Here is a 19,620-nt window from a genome sequence, read left to right as displayed (position 1 = left end):
AAGTGCCATAGAGACGCACGTCGGACGACTGAGGGTATACTTCCGAGATCCTGGAGATGGACACCCGGAAAACTGCCGGGTACTGACGGGGGCGCGGTAACGCGTAAGAGCCGATGCTGGATGGCCGATAGCCGCTCTCGAGGCCGAGCGGGCAGCACTGATCCCGCTGCAGGCGGCGCAGAGCTCGCCGGCCTCCAGGCCGTCCTGGTTCGTCCTCCAGCCGCCGCTCTCTCGAGACTGGCGCCAGACCGGCCTCCGCGAAGCCGCGCATGCGCAAGAGCTGCGGAACCAACGCACAGCGCCGCCGCGGGCGGGGGGCAAAGGCGGGGCGGGGCCAGGGAGGGCGAGAGACGGGGCCACAGCGCACGCGCGGCTCCCCACCTGCAGGACCAGCCTTCAGCCACCAGGCGGCAGCACCCCCTCCATTATCCTGCTCTCAGCGCTCATTAGGGTGATGAGCGGTGACCGCTCTCAGCCCGCTTTAGTCCAGCCAGGGACCAGCTCTGCCCTCTCTGCAGTGGCAGCCCAGACAGCGACAGCCAGCGCCTCTGCACCAAAAACCTGTGGAACAGTGGTTTTTGCCCTGGAACGAACCCCAGGGACGCTGCATTGCTCCACACCGGGTACCAGGGCTGTGGGGGTGACAGCAACGAGCCTGCCGCGGACCCAGGAGGGAGGCAGGCGTGGCACCTTATCCACAACACAAAAACTTATGATTTTGGCTTTCCAGTGTGAATTTTTATTTTTTTTCCTTTTCTGGCTGCACAAATCCATATATAGCACAGGCATTTATACTTATATAGAAAATCTGTTTAGACTTAGATTTGCTTAGACTTATACATTAACACTTATGATATAGAATATCTATTTAGACTGTCTGCTTACACATCTATTTTGACACCAATATCTCTTTATAAATAATTTTAAGTATTTTTATATTCAAAGTCTTTTATATAATACAGAATCAAAGAATCCTTAGAGATAGAGGTTTTTATTTTGAACTCATTTTACATACATAAATGAATATTATTCCTATATATATATAAATGAGAGACTGTTCCATATTTCAACACCTCACACCGATAGTTACAGGTTTTAACATTTTTTTTTTTAATGCATCCCAAAAATTTTCAGACTTGGGGCTGTGACCCACCTCTTTTGGGGGGACTCCATGTAACCCCCACATCCTCAACTCACCTGTTCCTCTGCCACATCATTGCTACACCAATGACATCGTGGTGCCCCAGATGACATCATCACCCACCCACACTTCTATTCACCCCAGAAAAAAGGTATAAAACGCCCAGGCCCAGGGCTGGCCCCTTCCCCTCAGGGGGCTCCGCCACTGGCTGCAAACCTGGGCTGGGGCATCTCTCGAGCAGCACGAGGTGTATACAACAAGGCACCTGGAAAACAAAAATCCCCAATTATATAGTTCAGCATGCTAAAAAAAACAGTACAGAAGAGAGTAGAGGAATTCCGTCAGACTGAGGGACAGGAGCTGAGCTACAGGAGGATTCCGGGGAAACACCTCGGCTCAAAATGCAGCATAGCCTTCAAAACCCAGAGCCATCTGAACTCTTAAAGTCAATATTAAGACAAATCGATGCCATTTTGAACACGTTCTTAACAGCAAGCCATCTGGCTGATGTTGCGTAATGCCTGACCCCTTCCCTTTTACTGAAAAGGTGTGCTTTAGGTTTATATACGCCAAATAAAAATACTTACACTATAAAAGTACTTGACTTTCTTCTGGCACTAATTTCACTTGCACAGCTGTGAACTGATACCATGACACTAGCTCTCTCCAAAATATACAGTTATAATTTGACTAGGGTTTTTTTGTGTGCTACACGAGGAGGAGGGACACCTGGCCAGCAGCACTGCCTGAGAGAGATGCTACTGGGCTGCAGGGGAAATGGACCACTGAGCGCCACACAGAAATAAAGTACTTCAAAGCACGCCGTTTAAACATCAGGGAGAAAAAAAAAAAAACAAAAAACATTACATTCAGTTGTCTCTTTTTAAAGCTTTAGATCAAATACATTCCTTGATCTCCACAGCACCTTGTAGCATTTCATCTCCCTTTCCCTCACTCTCACCCCGTCAGAGCTCCGCATTGGTCGCTGCTACACAGCTCCTTTATCCTTCTCTCTGCCTTCCAGGGGATCCCCGCTTGGTTCCTCTCTCACTTATCTCTCCTTTGCTGAGATGCTCCATCAGGCTCAGGGGCTCCCAGAGGATTTGGCAGGAGCTGGTGTCCCCTGGTCCCCTGGGAGGGGGATGTAGGGTGTACCAGGAGGGAGTCCAGGGGGTCCCAGAGGGCTCTGGAGGGTCCTGGAGGGGATGTGGGAGGGTCCCAGGGGGTACTGAGGGAATGTGGGTGTTACCAGAAGGCTCCAGGGAGTCCTCGGGATGAACACAAGGAGTAACAAGGGGTCCTGCAGGGCTTTGGGGGGTTCCAGCGTGCTCCGGGCAGTCCCAGAGGGCTCAGGGTTGTTCTGGGGGGCTCCAAGGAGTTCTGGGGGTGGGTCCTGGGGGGCTCCAGGTGGTCCCAGATGATCCTAGAGGTGGGTGCGGAGGGTCCCAGGAAGGCTCTGGGGTCTCCAGGGGATCCCAGAGGGCTCTGAGGTGTCCTTGGGGGCTCCAGGGGGCTCTGGGATATCCTGAAGGGACAGTGTGGGTGTCCCAGAAGGCTCCAGGGAGCCCAGGGGGAATATGAGGGGTCCCAGGGGGTGGGGGGGGGTCCCAGAAGATTCTAGGGGGTGCCAGGGGTCCTGGGGAAACATGAAGGGTCCCTGGAAGATCACAGAAGGCTCCATGGAGCCCTGGGGGGAACATGAGGGCTCTCAGGGGGTCCTGGAGGGCTCTCAGGGGTGCAGAGGGGGTTCCAGAAGGGTCCCAGGGTGATGTAGGTTCTTGCTCCAGTGGGTCCCAGAGGGCTCTGGGGTGTCCTGGGGGGCTCCAGAGGATGCTGAAGCAGGTGTTGGAGGATCCCAGAGGGCTCTGGGGGGTCCTGAAGGGCTCAGAGGGGTCCCACAAGTCTCCAAGGAGTCCTGGGGGGAACATGAGGAGTCCTGGGAGGTCCTGGGGGGGCTCTCAGATGGGATGGGGAGTCCGAGGAGGGTCCCACAGAGATGTGGTGGGTACTGGGGGGAGTTTCCAGAAGGCTCTGGGGTGTCCTGGGTGGCTCAGGGAGGTCCTGAAGCAGGTGTGGGAAGGTCCCAGGGGGCTCTAGGGGGCTCTCAGGGGGTAGGAGGGGTGGTCCCAGGAGAGTCCCAGGGGGAGATGGGGGGTACGGGGTGGGGGGGGGGAAGCTCCACAGGGTCCCAGAGGGCTCTGGCGTTTCCTGGGTGGCTCCAGGGGGATCTGTGGGGTCCTGGAGGGGAGTGGGAGAGTCCTAGAGGCGTCCTTAGGGGAATGTGGGGGGGTCCCAAAAGGCTGCAGGGAGCCCTGGGGGGAACATGAGGGTTCCCAGGGGGTCCCAGATGGTCCCAGAGGAGTTCTGGGAGAACATGAAGAGTTTGCAGAAGGTCCTGCAGAGCTCTCAGGAGGTGCTGGGGGTCCCAGAAGATTCTAGGGGGTCTCAAGGGGATCCTGGGGTGTTTGGGGGATCCCAGGGTGTATCAGAGGGCTCGGGGGGGTCCCAGGGAAATGTGGGGAGTCACAGGCTGTCTCAGAGGGCTCCAGGAGAAGTCCCGGTGTCCCCATACCTGTGGCGCAGACGGCAACAGCACAGGACCCTAGGGAATAACTGGTGTGGAGGAGGCACCCCCTGCTGGGGGGAAATGTGGTGGTAATGGGGGGGACACTCCCTTGAAGCCAAAGACAATGACCTTGGAGGAATCATTGGGCCCCTTGGAGGCCCTCAGATACAGGTCACTGTAAAGCTCCTCATCCTGCGGGAGGAGGCACAGTGGGGGGAGCGGTCACAAGGACACCCAAAGGCTGGGGGATGCCTCAAACCTCCCCTCCCACCCCCAGCCCCTCTCCAACCCCGCCCCCATCTCCCCTCAGCCCATCCCCGTCTCCCCCTCACACCCCTCCGTCCAAATTCAGGCCACGCCCCCGCCAAACTCAGGGCTCCCCCTGGACACCCCCCTGCCCAGCTCAGGGCTCCCCTTACGCACCCCCACCCCACCCCTGCCCCCCCCAGGGCTCCCTTCAGCCCCCCATGTCCCGTACTCAACCCCCGACAAGATCCCCACCCGGGAGTCCCCCATTTGCCCCCATCACCCCTCAGGACGCCCTCGAGATCCCCCTCCCCACCGTCCGGGCCCCCTCAGCCCCCTTGCTCCCCCAGCCCCCCTCAAGGCCCACCCTTACCCCTGAGGGCCCCCTCAGCCCCCCCCCAATCCCCCTCAGCCCCCTCGTTCCCCCCCAAAGTCCCCCCTCATAGTCCTCTCAGCCCTCCTCATCACCCCTCCGTCCCCCCCAGTCCCCCTCAGGGACTGGACCCCCCAGCCTCCCTCAAGGCCTCGCCATTAACCTCGGGACCCCCGTCCCCGCCCCCCAGGCTCCCCCTTCCCCCCCGTCCCCCTTAAGAGCCTTCTCAGGGCCTCCCACCCGCCTCGGGACTTCCTCAGTCCTCCTCATTCCTCCTCAGGGCCCCCGTCGGCTTCCCTCAGAGCCCCCTTAGCCACCTCTCAGCCCCCCCGTTCAACTTCAGGGCCCCCTCAGCTCTGTTCACCACCCCTCGGGGGCCTACAACCCTCCCGTTCCCCTCAGGCTCCCTCAAGTCCCACCCTCAGCCCCTCCAGGCTCCTTCGGGATTCCCTCAGCCCCCCCCATCATCCCTCGAGGCACCCTCAGGCCTCCCTCCGCAACCCGCCATGTTCCCCACCGCCCCCCGCTCACTTTGATACGGTCCAGCTGCCTCACGACGTGCTCGCGGAGGGCCCGCGGGCTGGGCCCGGCCAACCGAGTACGAGCCCGCCGGGCCACGCTTTCCGTCCGGACGGCCCCGCTCCGATTTCGAGCTGCCCACCGTTTTCCCGCGAACCTCTCCGCCTCCGGAGCGCCCCGGCCTGGACCGCCCATGCCGCGCGCCCATTGGCCGCCGCGCCGTCGCCCGCCCCCCCTCCTCGGGCAGCCCCGCTCCATTGGTCCGTCGTTGCCGTCAATCCCCACCGCAACCCACCCCCGGTGAGGCGATCGGACCAATGGGAGCGCGGCGAGGCGATCCGACCAATGGGAGCGCGGCGCCCGCGCTCTTATTGGCCCATACTCCCGCCCATCCGCCTGGGAGCGGTTGCCATGGTGAAGACGCCCAGGCCGGAGCCAGGGACCGTCGCCGTGGCAACGAGGTGGTGCGTCCGGGCCCGCCGGCGGGGAATTCACCCAAACCCGGCTTTTTCTCCTTAGAAACTTTATAGAATTGTGTGCAACAGCACAAAATAAACCCGTTGCGCGGCCCGGCCCCCACGCAGCGCTCCCTGGGGTCCGGCATTTCGAGGGCGAGCCGGGGTCTCGCAGCTCGGGGCGGGGAACCGGCCGCTGCGGCTGCGAGTGGGCCAGCACCTGCGCGGCGGGGCGGGAGGCAGGGCCGGGGAGGACGGGGAGGGCGGGGAGGCGGGGCCAAGGGGGCGGTAGGTGGTTCAGGGGAGGGCCGGGAGGCGGGGCTGAGGGAACGGAAGAGGAGGGCGGAGAGGCGGGGCTGAGGGGGCAGTAGGCGTCTCTCCAGCTGCATACCGGCTTTTGGTCGAAAAGTCTTGAGCTGCGACGACCAGTACCCTCAGTGCACAGAGGTACTGCGCTCGCCGCCGTGTCCTTGCGGCCACACTCCGGTACTGGAGTAGGGAGGGGGGCCGGGAGCCGCGCATGCGCAGTACAGCGGGCTCCAGAGTGCTCACTGCCGGCGAGCAGAAGCCGGTACTGGATCTCGGGCGGGAGGCGGGGCCGAGGAGGGTCGTGTTTTCCCCAAATTGGTTTCGGCTGCACAAATCGAGGTGGATTTGGCTTTCCCGGGAGCCCGAAATTGGAAATTTCTTTGGCCTTCCCCCGGCAACCGCCTGTGCGGGGCCGGCGCCGCGGTACCGCGCTTGGCCCACGGAGCGGGGGGCAGCAGCGAGCGTGCGGTGAGGCGGGGACAGGGGACGTGGTCGAGACGGGGCAGGAGGCGGGGCCAGGGAGGGACAGAGGGCATGGCCACGGGGGGTGGCCTAGACGGGCCGGGAGCGCGGCCACGGAGGGCGTGGCTGAGACTGGCGGGGGCGTGGCTAGGGAGGGCCGGGGGCGGGGCTACAGCGCACGTGACGCTCCCTACCTTCAGGAACGGCCTTCGGCCGCCGGGCGGCAGCACCCCCTTAATTGTCCCGCTGTCGGCGCTCATTAGGGTGATGAGCGGTGACCGCTCTCAGCCCGCTTTAGTCCAGACGGGGACCGGAACCACTTATCGGCCTGCAGGGCTCCTGGCCCTGTCCGCACTCGCAGCCCAGGCAGCGGCAGCCAGAGCCTCTGCACCAAAAACCTGCAGAACAGGGGTTTTTGCCCCGGAACGAGTCCCAGGGATGCTGCATTGCTCCACGCCGGGCACCGGGGCCAGGGGAATGACAGCAGCAAGTCTGCCGGGGACCAGGGAGGGAGGTGGAAGTTGCGCCTTATCCACAACATCCAAATTGGTGATCTTTGCTTTCCTGCATGAAAATGTGGGGGTTTTTTTGTTCCTCCTTTAAATCTACATAAATCCAGGTGGATTTAGCTTTCCCAGGAGCCCCAAATTGGGATATTTTCCCAAAAAAATTAGGGGGGGGTCCCCCCAACGCAGACCCAGAGTCAGGGGGTTTGGGTTATTTTTGTACTGTGGCAGCAGCTCCCGCTCGTGCGTGGCCCCACGGGGGAAAGTCCCTGCTTTGGGGAAATCGGCCCCAAATCGGGATGGGAAAAGGGGGAAAAGGAGAAGGGTGAAGGGGGGGCTTTGGGAATAAATCTTTAAAAAAACTTTTTATAGCCTAAACTCCTTTATATCGCGCAGAATCATGGAATCCATATAGAGATAGGTTTTTATTTTTAACTCCTTTTATATACAGAAATGCATATTATTTTTCAATAGATATAAAAATGAGAGCCTGTTCTCTATTTCAATGCGTCACACAGAGTTACAGGTTTTAACATTCTTTAACCACCACACCACCACCCCCCGAATTTTCAGACATTTTGGGGCTGCCCGGCCCCAGCCAGGAGCAGCTGAGCCGAGCGGGGCCACCCCTGCTGCCCCCGGCCGGGCACGGGCTCGGTCCCGAAAACCCCCCAGCGGCCCCGGGGCAGCGCTCGGCGCGGGGCCGCTGCCGCCCTCGCCCACCCCGGCAGGGCAGAGCCCGCATCCGCCCGCCGGGGCTCCGGCGGGGGGATCCCACAACACGCCCCGGCGCGGCTCCCGCTGCCGCAGCGGAACGAAACTCCGACACCGGCCCCGCCGCGGCACTGCTGGGCACCGCGGGCGGCCCGGCCCCGCCCGTAATTGGCACCGCGGTGGGGAGCGGGACAGAGGCATAAAAACCTGCTGTGCTTTGGGCTGACCTGGGCACTGAACGAACGAGAGCTTCTCTCTAACTTCTGCCCCCTCCCAGAAGAGAACGGAGACAGAATAAGGCAGACAGAGGCTCATGGGTCGAAAAGAAACTAAACTACTTTAATGAAATATTAACAGTAAAAATAAAAGATGATCATATTAATAAGAAAAAAAAAAGAAAAAATACAATATATTCAAAAACAGTATCAGAGTCCTCCTCAGAGACCGGTTGTTGAAGGAAGAGGCTGAGCTGTTGATCCCTCAACTTTTATACTGAGCACGATGCCCATGGGATGCAATACCCCCGTGGTCAGCTTTGGGTCATCTCTGCCTTCATTGGTGCCCACTGAGCACCTCCATCACCCTCCTGTCCCAGCAGCACCTCCCCACCAGCAGTTACTGCCACCTGCCGCAGGCCCCTCAGATCAACCCCCACAGCCCCTATAGATCTCCCCTGTGCTTTACCCCCAGCCCTGCCCTAAAAATTCCCCCAGCCCTGCCCCATAACCCACCTTCACAGCACCCCCAGCCCTTCCCCATACATCCCCACAGCACTTGGCCTTGTTGAACCTCACACCATTGGCCTCGTCCCATTCATCCAGCCTGTCAAGATCCCTCTGTAGAGCCTTCAACCCACCAGCAGATCAACACTCCCGCCCAACTTGGTGTCCCCTGCAAACTGACTGAGGGTGCACTCGATCCCCTCCTCCAGGTCGTTGATAAAGACATTAAATAGAAGTGGCCACGACACTGAGCCCTGGCAAACACTGCTGTGACCGGCCACCGAGGGGATTGAACTCCATTCACCACCACTCTTTGCACCCAGACATCCAGCCAGTTTTTCACCCAACAAAGTATGCACATCCAAGCCACGAGCAGCCAATTTTTCCAGGAGAATGCTGTGGGAAACTGTGCCAAAGGCTTTAGTAAAGTCTAGGCAGGCAACATCCACAGCCTTTCCCTCGTCCACACCACCCCTTTCCCCCCTGGACCAAAGAGCCCATGGGGATGGCCAGACAGCAGAGGCCCTGTGGGGAGGGCAGTCTCAGTCAGAGCAGGTGCTCAGGTCCCACCGAGATCCGAGCACCGAGCACCACTCAGCCCCCAGCTCTCAGAAGGTTTCAAAAACCACAGGGCTGCTTCCTGAAAACGTCCCCATTCCTAAAGTCATGGATGCTTCCCCTTCCCAGAGGGGCCAGCCCAGAGCAGGCAGAACCACAGGCAGCGGAGCCAGAACTGATGCCGGCACTGGAGCATCACTGTGTGGGAAGGCAGCTGCCTGCAGAGGAACTCTCCTGACTAGAACAAGAGGATATCTGTTCAATGCTCAGAGTTAGTGAGGAGAAATCCGAGCTGAAGGTCTAAATTTTGATTTGAAGGCATTTTTTTAAGCCGATTTCTACCGTGTCATAGAATCATAGAATCACAGAGTGTGTTGGGGTGGAAGGGACCTTTAAAGGCCATCTAGTCCAACCCCCGTGGGAACAGGGACATCTTTAACTAGATCAGATTGCTCATGCCTGACCTTGAATGTCTCCAGGGTTGGGGCCTCCACCATCTCTCTGGGTAACCTGCTCCAGTGTCCTGGGGATAGGTGTTAGGCAGGGTTTTTAAATGATCCTGGAGGATGTGACATCTCCATGCTGGGTCCTTCCACCATTACCCACATGGTGGCCTGAGGAAGGGGTCACAGGCAAAAGGATTTCAAAGGCTCGTGGGACATGCCCTCACTCCACACACCCACACACCACAATCACAGAGAAAGTCCATGCAAGTCCATGACAAGCGCATCCAATGTGATAACTTCAACACTTAACATCCTAACCACGTTCCCTAGTCCTAAACCCCTAACTCAAAACCCTCACCCTAACCCACAGAAGTTGCGGAGTTCCCATCCTTGGAGATATTCGAAAACCCTAATGTGTTGAATCCAAACCATAGCTCTAGATTCTATTCTCCTGCTCCTAATTCTTCAATTCTTCTATCAAAGGGAACAGTTCCAATATATGTTTATTGTACATTTTTTTAATCTTAACTGTATAAAGAAAGACAAGTAGGACAGAAAACAATTATCTCCCCTTTACAGAGATTTCCTCTTCCCCTCCCCAGTCTCCCTTCCCATAGCTTTTGACAAAGGCACATATACTGCCAGATTGGTCTCAAAGAACATGCTGGCTGCAGAGCCAAAAACCAGTGAAATCATTCAGTAACAGAAGAACAGAAACATTTAGAACAAAAGACACGTCTGTAACTTAGGGTAGCTGTAGCATGATGTGTTTTTTTTGTCTATTACAAATGTCATAACTGCATCTTAGCTAGGAAATATTCCAGCGTCATCAGCAATGACAGCTAAGGAAGAAGCAGTTTTTATAATGTCTATTTAAAAAAAATGAAAATTAAACTATGTTTACAAATATTCAGGATTATTTCCGCGAATGTACTGTGTACATGTCCTTCTCCTTTAGGTACATCAAGAAGATTTTGTACAGCGTGTATAGCAACTTGCTGCAATACTGCTGCCAGCTGCAACTTCTTGGTGATTTCTTTAACATATGCTGCACTTACAAAAATTCTTTACTTTCCTAAGAACTAAAAATAGTTTTTTAGCTGTATGCCAGATGATAATAAAAATGCAGTTTTACTTGTAACTGACTCAAAAAAATGCAGAAGACTGAGGACTGGTAACAGACACAGGACGGGTTCAACAGGGTCTTGAAAATCTCTGCCTTCCTCAGTCCAAAGGAGCAGCAGTCAAACAGCAGACGCTCATAAATATCCTCTGGAGAACCGAGCAAGGTTTGCCAATAGCCAGGTTGTGATTCCTCTCAGAAGCTCTAAGACTGCAGACGTGTATATGCCAGTGGGACCTGGAGTAAGACCCCGCCTGGTGCCTGCTCTAAATGTGATCACTCACTCTCTCAAGCTCCGCTGACAACGCTGACTAAATCTCCCTTAACTTAGATGACAGCCTACACACATTGTTCGGTATACATATGTACATCACAGAAACTTAAATATAAGCAAGATTAAGTCCACTCAAAAGTCTTCTTGTTACAGGTCTGCAAGTTCTTCCTCCTGCACAGGAAAAACATGCCCAATTATGGCATAGGCACTCTGATGAACTTTTCCCGCATTATTCTTACCTTCTGGTTCTCTCTCCAGATTCAAAGGAACTTCTATTTGTGACCTTACCTAATGTCGTGGTTTGGGCCTCAAACCAGGACACCTAATGTTAGTGAACAAGACACAGTTTGCTCTGTTTCTATCCATGCTACATCACTCTTCCCATCGTGTACAAAGACACAGAGTCATTTGTGGCAGCACTGATATGGAGTATCAACTTCACTCCAGTATTTACATGGACAGCAGAATTCACAAGCCACCTTGCTGAGTTGTTTCTTTTGCTTCTTAGGTTTTCTCCCCAAGAATAAAAAGAAAGACCAATAAAGGATGTGTGAAGCAACAATATTAGGATCATCTCCACATACTTAATTTATTCAGTTGTATGAGAGGAGAGTAGTAGGACAATGAGTGTAAAGGAGATTTGATCTCTCAGGTAATTCTTTTGCTTTGGGTAACTGAGTAGCATATTTTCTCTGGTTACAAAAGCTGCCCCTGAACTATTGACTTGTTTAGTAAAGAGTTCTTTGATCACAGAACGCTGCAAACAGCAGCATTACTGACAGGGCAGTTGGGAACAGATTTGTCACTATCAGCCTCAAAGACTGATTTTTCTTTCAGGTCTTGAGATCTTATGAATAAAGCTATGTCTGTAGAGACTACCAAATCCAAGAGCATCTGGTGTGGACAAATACACTGGTGTTCATGATCTAATACCATGACAAGAACAGTGGAAGTTACACTCCTTTGATAGTTCTCTACATTGATAACAGTTTGAAGCGCCTCTTTTGTACACATCAGAAATTCTCCACACTCCATCATCCAGTTCTGTTACTGCTTTTCACAAACTTAGCATTACTTTGAGTCCATTGCAAAGTGACAATCTGGGACACAGAATAAAGAGGAAATTTGTGCCCTGAAATTTGGCCTTTAAATTTGAAGAAGTCAGGTCAAATACTGCCACCCTTATTCAGTTTTTCTGAACCTACCCTGCATGCATGGGGTGAGTTTCAGTATTTGTACAGGAACATGCACTCAGATACACAAATACAGCAGTGTCTTTCTGTTCCTACTTCCATATGTATGTTTATGAAAATGTTGTTTGTTTTAAAAAATGCTGTCTCTCCTTTCCGGTGTGTGCACACCCTTCTGTCTATTGGCACAGCGTTTTCTCCCAGCTTGATTTATACACTATGTCGACGGTTGTTGATCATGGCCACAATGTGTGTCAGGTCCAAACTTTTCATCATAACCTCCATGAACTCATCGTCTTTTCTTGCTCCCTCCACAAATTCATCCAGAGAAAGTTCACCTGTGTCAGACAGACAGAAGGCATCGGAATCATGCCAATACACATTTGAAAAGGAAAAGGAGTACAGTAATCTAAGCTTCCTTTTTTTTTTCCCCACACACAAGGGAAATGGTACATAAGAAGGAATAGAGGAAGTGCACAGCTAAGGTTTTGGGTTTTGTCAGCGTTAGGTTGATGGTTGGACTAGATGATCTGAAAGGTCCCTTCCAACCTAGGCAATTCTATGATTCTGTGACGCTAAGAACTTCCTATAAATAAGGCTAGATTAACTGTCTCCTTTTTGGCCTAACCTGTCATAGTCCTAACCTGCTCCATGCTTGTTGATTTTCATGTTTAAAAGAACTGACAGAAGGAAGCTGTGAAAGGCAGAAATAGGTTTTCTGTCCTAGGCCAAAAAGCCTTTGTGCAACGAACCAGCTCGGCAGAGTTCTTCTGGAATAAAAAAAGAGCCCACCAGAAGGTAATGAGCACATGAAGTAGCAAGGAAAGGAAAATCTCTCAGGGACATAGAGCAACTACAGGGGCATTAACCAACTTTTGACTGACTGGTCCATAGCACTTCACTTGCTGGCTGTACCGCCTGTAGCAGGCCCAGTGAAGAAATTCTGAATTTCGAGATTAAATTCCAGTTTTTTCTTTCCCTGCTGCTGAAATACTTTGGAGCAGTTGTGGCCATCTGTTAGTATTTCCCACTTCTAACTCTGACATAAGCTCCACAGCAACATAAAAAAGGCAAAAAAAAACCACTTCAAAAGCCCACTACCAAACTCACGTGGACAGAACATAGCTGAGACTTAGTACAGGGAACAAATCCTCTCATACTGATTATGCAAGATGAAAAAAACCCTAGCAAAAGTCATGGAGAATGCATTACTGGATGAGAATTCATATAACAAGCAAAGATAAAACAAAGAGGCATAAAGTTCAATCAAGAAAGGAAGACATGGGTGTCTCTCTGTAGCACAGAGACCATCTGAGTAGGATGACAAAGACAGGAATCTTACCATCTCCATTCACATCAATTTTGTTGAAGACTCGGTTGGTGAACTCTTCTGCACTAGTTTCATGGTCACCACCATTAATAGCTCGAATAGCCTAAAAGAAAAGAGCAAGAATAGGAAGCTGCCTAATGGCTACCAAAAGGATAGACTGATTCCACTGCACCCTGTCAGTGTAGATTCAGAAGATGACAGTCATGCCTGGTACCTTCTCCATACAAGTGAACCACCACCATAGGAAAACACAGAAGAAATCATCAGGCCTTACAGTTGGCATTGAAGGGTGCAAACGGAGCATGGTTCTGGAGTATGGAATGAGCAATGAAACCCAGAGGATCACACTAAATCTGCTTAGGTAAAGGTTAAACGCTGCAGAAATGGCAGAATCAGGATCCACCTAATTGATTCACTTTCTATTACCCTATGGTCCACCAAGCCCAATAAACAGCATCAAACACCCTCTGCATGTGACATTATGAAATTCCTTTGTTATGTGCCATGGTCATTTATTTCTGTTCTTGTTTTCCCTATTTCCATTTATATACTGCTTCCTGTGCGTCCTGCTTCTCCCTAAAGCTCACTGGAAATTAATTTTCAGCTTGAGAAAGTTTGAGCATTATTCACTACTGTTTACTACAATTCGTCTCATTCGTAACCATATAGTGCAGGGTTCTCTTTCTTTCCATACCTAATTGTTTTCTTGCTTAAGGATGTCCATGAATTACGTGATTCCAGAGCCTTCATATTGATTCTAAGACTATTCATTTTCTACATTTTACCTTCCGATTTTTGGTAAGTTTCTGAATTCTTTTTCAAATGACATTTTACTAAAACTAAGTATCACCTCAGCAACTTCCTAAGGCTGCCAAAAAGACACTGAACTACACCCACAAAATTCAAAGGGCAGTAAATCAGTTGTCACCCACAGGATTTTTTTCTCAAGAGCTCTGTGTTAAACAATTACTATCTGTTCTTTCACTTATATGTCTGAGTATTTTTATTGCAAGCTATTAGTAGGAGGTTGTATATTATTACAGTTACTGATTTGGTTTAGTCTCTTCAATGCCCAGCACTAAAATTCATATCCAGATGAGAATGCATTACTAACATCTTATAAATGGTTTTATTTGTGGACAGCTCAGGCTTCAGATCTTTATCAAATTCATTTTCTGACCTTTCTTATTCAGAAATATAAATTATTTAGGGTCATTGAATCTTTCCTGCACCTTTCTAGTTTCCTAGTCTCTACAGAATAATTTGAACTTCCAGCATGATTCATTCTGAGATATTCATAAGGTCATGTTATTGCCTGTAATTCCAACACCTTCCACAATAGCTATTTGCATACAATCTTTTCCATTGACAGTCATTCTTCTTCAAACTATTTGCCAAAGTCAGAAATGTTTTATTACATTGACATTTAGGAGCTGGTTCTAAAAAGCAAGCTGGGAGTAACTCTCCAACTACTATTCACATGGGGAAAAAAACAGATGAAGGACACATTTCAGAGACTGCAACTGGCAGTCACGGAGTTTGAAGTCTTGGAAAGTGCAATTTAGGTCCTAGGCAGCTAAAACAATTTTATATAGTTAGCTATGCTGTAACATACGTTGCAGTGGTAAAGAAGAGTCTGTCAAGTCTGCTTACTGACTTGGATAGATTGGACCAATGAGCCAATGCTCATGGAATGAGCTTCAACAAGGCCAAGTGCCGGGTCCTGCACTTGGGCCACAACAGCCCCATGCATCGCTACAGGCTTGTGGAAGTGTGGCTGGAGAGCTGCCCGGCAGAAAAAGACCTGGGGGTTCTAATTGACAAGCGGCTGAACATGAGCCAGCAGTGTTCCCAGGTGGCCAAGAAAGCCAATGCCATCCTGGCTTGTATTAGAAATAGTGTGACCAGCAGAAGGAGGGAGGTGATTGTCCCCCTGTACTCAGCACTGGGCAGGCCACACCTTGAGTATCGTGTCCGGTTCTGGGCACCTCAAGATGAGAGAGATCTCGAGGTGCTGGAGCGAGTGCAGAGGAGGGCAACGAAGCTAGTGAAGGGCCTGGAGAATAAATCTGATGAGGAGCGATTGAGGGAGCTGGGACTGTTTAGTTTGAGGAAGAGGAGGCTGAGGGGAGACCTCATCACTCTCTACAACGACTTGAAAGGACATTGTAGAGAGGTTGGTGCTGGTCTCTTCTCACAGGTAATTAGCAATAGAACAAGAGGGAATGGCTTCAAGCTGCATCAGGCTAGGTTTAGGCTGGACATTAGGAAAAAATTCTTCCCAGAAAGAGTGGTCAGACACTGGAATAGGCTGCCCAGGGAGGTGGTGGAGTCACCATCCCTGAATGTGTTTAAGACTTGTTTAGATGTGGTGTTAAGGGATATGGTGTAAGGGAGAACTTTGTAGAGTGGAGTTGATGGTTGGACTCGATGATCCCAAGGGTCTTTTCCAACCTAAATGATTCTATGATTCTATGATTCTACTGGACTATGAGATTGTGGGGAATTCTGCTAAAAGAAAGAATGCTGCTAAAGAAGGTCTTATCCATGATCAGCCATATGGGGAATAGTGAAAGTCTTACTTGTGTGGTGGAATTTGTCTTTAAGAGGAAAGAACACAGACCCCTGGAGACTCACCTTAATGATGTTGAGCAATTCATGTCGATCAATGCAGCCATTGCCGTCCACATCATAGAGCTTGAAATACCACCGCAATTTCTGCTCCATCTTCCCACGGAGAACAAGGCTGAGGGCAGCCACGTATTCCATGAAGTCAATATATCCATCCTGTGGGAAAATGAAAACCAAATTGTGACAAGAACAAACTGAAAGAGTTATGGCTCTGGAGGTGTTTTACCTTAATGCTCTTTAGATTCACAGCTAAAAGAGAAAGGAAAACAAATGGCACAGGGACTCGGATATAGGGAAAAGCTTTAGTACGTGTACACACACACACACTCTCCAGTCTGAAAAAAAAAAAAAGTGACTGAAGATAGTTTTTAAAATCCATAGAACATGTTTTGATAGCTGAAAAAATTGTTCTGTACTTAGGTTTTTAAACATTCAATTTCTTAAATCTACAAAGAAACTCAAAAAGCTCTTGTTTCCTCGGCAAAAAAAATGCTGGATAGTAAAGGTTCATAATCTCTTGATATAACACTGGATAAAATTTGAAGTGGTTAAAAAGAAACAACAAATAAAGTGCCTGTCTCTGGCAAAGATTCCAAATAACTACTACAACAAATTACAGAGCAAAAAACCGAAACTTTCATTTATTGAGGTATTTAAACGAAGTTATATGCCTTTATGGAATGGACGTAAATAAATATATGTAAAAGGTAAAGGTAGGTGGACTAGCAGAGCACTACTGTTTTACAGCAAGGATCACAACATTTTAAAATATTAAGTCAGGGTCACTGTAGTACTCTCCTTATGTGAGTTTTTCATAACTTCATTGAGCAAAGTCACATAAAACAAGATAACCAGCTCTAAAGGTGGGAAGGAGGGCATGACCGCAATTTATAAAATAACTATTTAAAATTTATCCTCTACGTCCTCAGCAGAGGTCCCGAGAGCAAATGATTCCATCCATCATCAATGTCTGTACTATTACAAGGTGCTCTTCCTCTGGGTGCTCTTGTTCCTTGCCCTCGTTTATAAAAGGAGCTTAGATTAAGTGGCTAAGTACTAACAGGCTAAGATTAACTCATGTAGGTCCATCTCCACTAGTTGCCACACATTTACTTCATTACCCTTGAGATCACTATCACTTTATTTAGAAGATAGCTTTTTACCTTTGTATGACCAAATTTGAATATGAGAGTCTTCTTAAAAAATTGTTTACTGCATAACATGGGCCTCACAGGAGAACTTTGGAATGCGTAACATCCTTGAACAAATTTTAAAGTCCTTAAAGATCCCAAGAAATGACAGAGGTAAAGACTTGCGCAAGAACTGTAAACGTGTCAGTTTAGTTTATAAAACTCCTTCTCATCACCATCATCATCCTGGGCACAGAGAACTTTACGATGAGAATCACAGAATCACAGAATGGTAGGGGTTGGAAGGGACCTCTGGAGATCATCTGACCAGCCCCCCTGACAAAGCAGGGTCACCCAGAGCAGGATGGACAGGAACGCATTCAGGCGGGTTTGGAATATCTCCAGAGAAGGAGACTCCGCAGCCTCTCTGGGCAGCCTGTGCCAGGGCTCTGGTGCCCTCCCAGTAAAGAAGTTTTTCCTCATGTTGAGATGGAATTTCCGGTGTTCCAGCTTGTGCCCGTTGCCCCTTGTCCCGTCACCAGGCACCACTGAGAAGAGTCTGACCCCATCCTCTTGACACTCGCCCTTTAGCTATTGATGAGCACTGATGAGATCCTCTCTCAGTCTTCTCTTCTCCAGGCCGAACAGCACCAGGTCTCTCAGCCTTTCCTCCTAAGAGAGATGGTCCAGTCCCTTGATCATCTTCGTAGCCTCCGCTGGACTCTCTCCAGCAGTTCGCTGTCCTTCTTGAACTGGGGGGCCCAGAACTGGACACAGTGCTCCAGATGTGGCCTCCCCAGGGCAAAGCAGAGGGGGAGGATGACCTCCCGCGACCTGGTGGCCACGTTCTTTTTTAATGCGCCCCAGGAGACCATTGGCCTTCTTGGCCACAAGGGCACATTGCTGCCTCATGGTCAATTTGTCATCTGCCAGGACTCCAAGGTCTCTCTCTGCAGAGCTGCTTTCCATCAGGTCAGTGCCCAAACTGTACTGGTACATGGGTATATTACCGGTTTAGTAATGGTGTCTAACAGAGACAGAAATCCTCCATCTCCTGTACACGCTGTCCTTCTTAAATGGATTAATACTGATAATTTTCAAGGCTCAGTTACACTAGTATCTCACTACATTTCTGTAACACAAACAATTTTTTAATTGGTCTTAATAATGATTACCTGCAGCTTCAGTATAAGAATACTTGTTGAGATTTGCAGTCATTTCTAGTCATTATATCCACCACAAGACCTGAGCTACCTTAATGGAGCCTAGTTACTCCTCTCTTGCCTTTAAAAATTTTGTAATATTCCTTAGCATTCCTTATTGTCTAAACCAATGTTCTTTGCTCGGTCCCTAGGCTTTCCTTCTTCAAAACTGACCCAAAACCCCCCACCTGTTTCACATGTCTCTGTGACTAGTTCCTCCTCGACTCACAGAACCTTGGAGCAGAGCACAAAGCTGAATTTTCACAGGCTGCCTTAAAACCAGATTTCTCTGTCATTGAGATTACAGGCCTGCAAGCATAGGCTTAAGTATATATGGATTTTTTTTAAAAAGGAAAAAGTGAGGGGCATTGTATGGTTAAAGAAATTATGGGAGCTACTGTTTCTTACCTTAGAGACAGCCAGTAGTTGCCTGCCACAGTAAGGAATACTACCTACCTCCTAACTACTGCTATATGCTATACCTCTGTCCTGGCTTCAGCTGGGATAGAGTTAATTTTCTTTTTAGTTGTTGCTAATTGACGTTTATACTATACAAAGACTTTTTCAGCTTCCCGGAGAAGCTGAGAAGCAGCATACACAGAACAATGGAATGGCCAATGAAATATTCTGTACCATAGATGTCATGTATATAAATGGGGGTTGGCCAGGGAGGAGGAATCAATGATCGCTGCTTGGGACGGGCTGGGCAAACAATTTACTGAGTGCTGAGAGTTATTTGTGTTGTATTACTTTATCTCGTATATTATTTTACCACCATTATTGTTATTGTTATTTTCCTTTTTCTGTTATTGTTCTATTAAACTGTCTTTACCTCAACCCATGAGGTTTATTCCCTATCCTTTCCCCTCCTTTTGTCCGTCTTCTCCCTGCCCTTCTGGGGGAAGGGGGGAAAACTGCATGAGCAGCTGCGTGGTCCTGGCTGCCGGCTGGAGTTAAACCACAACAACCTCCTAGCACTGAGGAGAGCCACACAGATTGTCTGTCCACACAGTATTAACTTCAGCTGCCAAATACCTGGAAATTACATCTTCTGTAAATGTTATAATGATTTCTATTGTGTTTGATTCCTGTAGTCTCTACTAGCTAATACAGGTGGATTTTAAAATAATAAGAACATAAGAATAAGAATAAGAATAAGAATAAGAATAAGAATAAGAACAAGAATAAGAACAAGAACAAGAATAAGAATGAAATCTTCTTTCATTAGTATTTTGCTAGTAAAACAAGGGCAAGTCAATTAATACACAATCAGGAATTCTCAAAATTCAAACATAAACTTGCACAAGGTAGTTAGATAATAAGGTGTTATTATCTATGGTTACGTTATCTATGTTATTATCTATGCACATTAATTTGCTCCTTGCATTTAGCTACTTTACATTACTGTCCCTCTGCAGCTTTCCACAGCAATGTTTGTAAGAGAAAAACAAGGACTCTAAAAGTGCAGGAGCTGGTTTGCTGTTAAGCGGCACGAGGCAGTTAATTTTCTTGCCAGAGGACTCACCTTGTTCATATCAAATGTGCGGAACATCTGCTCAATGTACTCATTGGCCTCTGGATCCAGCCCTCGAAGCCCAAAGAACTGTTTAAATTCATACTCCGTCAGCTGTCCAGAAGGGCACTCCGTCATGAACTTTTTGTACCAGTGGTGGATCTCAACAGCCTGCAGATCATCCACTGTTGAGCTACTATTGTTCCCCAT

At 49.8% G+C, this 19,620-nt stretch overlaps 1 protein-coding gene and 1 long non-coding RNA gene across 2 annotated transcripts; both read right to left on the bottom strand.

Annotated features, from left to right (window-relative positions):
* Positions 1-426: 426 nt before the first annotated feature.
* Positions 427-5,022, bottom strand: LOC128904252 (uncharacterized). The gene is made up of 3 exons (XR_008464454.1): positions 4,858-5,022; positions 3,714-3,899; positions 427-2,666 (listed from the first exon to the last, which is right to left on the bottom strand). It is a non-coding gene; the product is annotated as an uncharacterized LOC128904252 (long non-coding RNA).
* A 4,368-nt stretch (positions 5,023-9,390) lies between these two features.
* Positions 9,391-19,620, bottom strand: LOC128900491 (guanylyl cyclase-activating protein 1-like). The gene is made up of 4 exons (XM_054181681.1): positions 19,423-19,620; positions 15,572-15,721; positions 12,947-13,037; positions 9,391-11,942 (listed from the first exon to the last, which is right to left on the bottom strand). Exons 1-4 carry the CDS (start codon positions 19,618-19,620, stop codon positions 11,815-11,817), a joined length of 567 nt encoding a protein of 188 aa, XP_054037656.1. The 3' UTR covers positions 9,391-11,814.

The sequence above is a fragment of the Rissa tridactyla genome, chromosome 1 (genome assembly GCF_028500815.1).
Source record: "Rissa tridactyla isolate bRisTri1 chromosome 1, bRisTri1.patW.cur.20221130, whole genome shotgun sequence".
Taxonomy (NCBI): Eukaryota; Metazoa; Chordata; class Aves; order Charadriiformes; family Laridae; genus Rissa; species Rissa tridactyla.
This window is presented reverse-complemented; position numbering and strand designations above follow the sequence as displayed.